The sequence below is a fragment of the Colobus angolensis genome, unplaced genomic scaffold, assembly GCF_000951035.1.
Source record: "Colobus angolensis palliatus isolate OR3802 unplaced genomic scaffold, Cang.pa_1.0 Scaffold372, whole genome shotgun sequence".
Taxonomy (NCBI): domain Eukaryota; kingdom Metazoa; phylum Chordata; class Mammalia; order Primates; family Cercopithecidae; genus Colobus; species Colobus angolensis.
Window position 1 is genome coordinate 1,471,006 of NW_012117066.1, and position 3,295 is coordinate 1,474,300.

Genomic DNA, 3,295 nt, shown 5'->3' on the forward strand with positions numbered 1-3,295 from the left:
CAAGACTCCATCTCAAAAAAAAAAAAAAAAAAAAGAAAGGGTGGATTTTTAGAGTCTGAAAACCTAGCATTAGTAACTTGTTCTATCACAAAGTGAGGCATGGACGAGTTGAGTAACTTGCCCAAGGCCACACAGAAAATAGTGGAACTATGATTTGAATCCAGGAGGTTCAAGCTTTGTCCTAACCAGTTTGAGAAATATATTAATGCAATTAGAGTACAGGAGGGTAAAGTAACTCTGCTGGGGGAGAGAGGGGTTCACTGAAACGATGTCTTTTGAACTGGTTATTAAAGGAGGAGTAAGAATTGTAAAAGCCAAAAGACCATTGCCTATTGAACCTCACCTCAAATTATTCCCTTTCCCTAGGCATCATCTCTCTTCTCAACTACTTAACTTCCAGATCTCCTCCCCATGATGAAAACGTCACTGTGATTCCAACAGAGAGATCAAGGCTGGGGGTTGGTCCAGTGACTACAGTATCACCTGCCAAAGATGAAGAAGAGCCAAGGTCTGAGATGGAATCTCTAAGTGTGAGAGAGAAAAATTTACCAGAGGCAGGACTGTCATGGTGATAGGAAAACCTAACTATAGTTTGTCTTAAAAGCAGGGGAGAAGCTGAGTTGGGAATGATCACATAAATTCTTGGAAACCCTCCTAATATCATGTCCATATTACTGGAGGAGACAACATTAAAGCTGATGAAATGTCTTTTGCGTGCATTGGATCCAAAATATGTATGATAGTAATAAAGTAAGTAATAACTCACTTAAGAAAAACATTTCTAAAAGAAAACAACGTTTAGAGTCATGAATGAAAGAAACTAGTGAAAGATGCAGTGTGTAGACCAGAGACTTCTTTGGGTATGAGGGATCTCATGGACCAGAAAGGCCCATGGAGAAGAATGTTAATTACTTCTATTTAGAATTTTCTTTATTATGTGTGGCTTTGGGTATACTCAGGATGGAAAGCACTTGGACAAATACTGTTGAATCTGAACTTGATAGCGTTACCAGAAATGGAATAAATATCAATGGATATAAGACCTAGTACTCAAAGGGACTGAGAGGTGCTGGGTAGATTCTAGGGAATCCATGAGGTCCCACTTACTGTGAGGATTGGTAATTTGAAACCTTTACAGTCTATTATGTAAAACCACTGCTTCTCCCTAGGCAGGGAGATACCTTAACCAGGCATCCACAAACTCCCTGAAATTCTATACAAAACTTGTATATGTATTCTTCTGTGAAGAGGGCCAGAGATTCCATCAGATTCTTCCTTCCCCCTGCCCCGCCCCCGGAAGATAGTTTCATGTAAACTCCATCAAATTCTTGACAGGCCTGTGACCTCTTTGATTCCTTAAGCATCGATTATGTTTTACTGAGCCAAATGGAACTAAAGGGCTTCTTCAGCAGATGGATAGATAGATAGATAGATAGATAGATAGATAGATAGATAATAGATTGATAGATAGATGATAGATCGATAGATAGGCCTATCTATATCTATAATATATCTACATCTATATCTATACAAGCTGAAAGATTTTCCATGTTTTATATATATCCTGTAAAGCTAAGTACGGAGGGAGGAGGTGGTATTTTCAGACAATCATATAGGTCTTTTGATGACTAAAGATCCCTTTCACACTCAGACTAGATTTCACACACAAGGTCCCTGATACTCATTTTGTCTTTCATACCCTTAGTTGCTGCCACTACTACTCTATTGGTTGAGATCCATTCTTCTCCCCAAAGCTGGCAATGAAATGGACTATAATGTCCAGCTTCACTCTTGTTGTGTGTAAAGATAAGCCCTTGGGTCCTTTTGGTTTAATTTAGAGATTCACTAGTAACCTTTGCAGAAAACAAAAATAGTAGACATTGAGCAGTTATATAATTATTATAATCCTGGTCCTGATCAGTAATTCCCAAACATTTCCAGATGGTAACTGGAAGCCCTTTAAGTTAATACTTATGCTTTTATTCCTGTGGGTTGGAGCTTACATACAGCACCCAAATGTATGCACCCACACACAGATACACAAACAGACATATATACACATTTTGATCCTGCCTTAGAAAACCCCTTCTTCATGCCCCTCTTCTGACCAGGTGAGTTTCGTTATGGCAGAATTACTTGTGCCTCCTTACTTCAAGTGGCCTTAGTTCAGAGGCTCTTCAGACTATTCCTGGGCCTTTGTCTGGTTGTAAGAACAGACATGTAGTCAAGGTCAACTCTCCCTCCTCACATTACCACTCACACAAACTCTAACCTATACATTAACTGGTTAAGTACTCACTGGGTTCACAATCTTTATTTGTAATTTAGTTTGAATACTTTAATTATACGACTAAATTGACAGGATGCTGAACACTGATGACTCTTCAGGAAACAAAAGTTCTAAATGGGGTGAAGAGAAGAAAGTAAGTCTGAGTGAAGGTGGAAGAAGCGAGATAATAAGAAAGTAATGCCAGGTACGGCAGTTCACGCCTGTAATCCCAGCACTTTGGGAGGCCAAGGTGGGTGGATCACTTGAGGCCAGGAGTTCGAGACCAGCCTGGCCAACATGGTGAGACCCCCGTCTCTACTAAAAACACAAAAATTAGCCAGGCATGGTGGCACACGCCTGTAATCCCAGCTACTTGGGAGGCTGAGGCAGAAGAATTGCTTGAACCTGAGAGGCTGAGGTTGTAGTGAGCTGGGATTGAGTCACTGCACCCCAGCCTGGGCAACACAGCAAGACCCTGACTCAAAAAAAAAAAAAACCTTAGGTGGATTTTCAGTCAGATAGCTCAGTAAATTACCCTTTTGTACACACTCTTTGTTCCATATATATTTTGCAATAGGTTAAGTGGGAAGAGAGAGATGGAGAGAGAGAAGAATAGTCCAGTTAAAATAGATAAACATTTTCATAGACTGGAAAAAAGAAAAAAAGCAATGCTATGATTCAAGCTAAGCCCTAGACTTCATAGGCTGTAAGTCCCAAAGAAAGCATAAGTGAACAGGGAGACAGCTCCTATGGGGTGAAAGGGACTAAAAGTGCTTCTCAAGACATGGACTAAAGCCATCTTCGCAACCCTACATGAAAGAGCTCTAGAAAAGAAGCTAAACACTTTGTATCTCAGAATCTTCTCACTATAAAATGTGTATACTGGCCGGGCGTGGTGGCTCAAGCCTGTAATCCCAGCACTTTGGGAGGCCGAGGTGGGTGGATCACAAGGTCAGGAGATCGAGACCATCCTGGCTAACACGGTGAAACCCCGTCTCTACTAAAAATGTAAAAAAATTAGCCGGG

The 3,295-nt window shown here is 40.7% G+C and overlaps 2 protein-coding genes across 2 annotated transcripts in view; both read left to right on the forward strand.

The window, feature by feature from the left end:
- Positions 1-1,046, forward strand: part of TMEM202 (transmembrane protein 202) — a 10,795-nt gene extending 9,749 nt beyond the window's left edge. The window contains exon 5 of the mRNA XM_011953827.1: positions 367-1,046. Coding sequence (XP_011809217.1) covers positions 367-572 — 206 coding nt within the window. The 3' untranslated portion in view covers positions 573-1,046. The remainder of the gene's footprint in view (positions 1-366) is intronic.
- Positions 1,047-2,363: 1,317 nt separating this feature from the next.
- Positions 2,364-3,295, forward strand: part of ARIH1 (ariadne RBR E3 ubiquitin protein ligase 1) — a 125,752-nt gene continuing 124,820 nt past the window's right edge. Inside the window, exon 1 of the mRNA XM_011953830.1 lies at positions 2,364-2,423. Within this exon, the coding sequence (XP_011809220.1) occupies positions 2,364-2,423 (60 nt within the window). The remainder of the gene's footprint in view (positions 2,424-3,295) is intronic.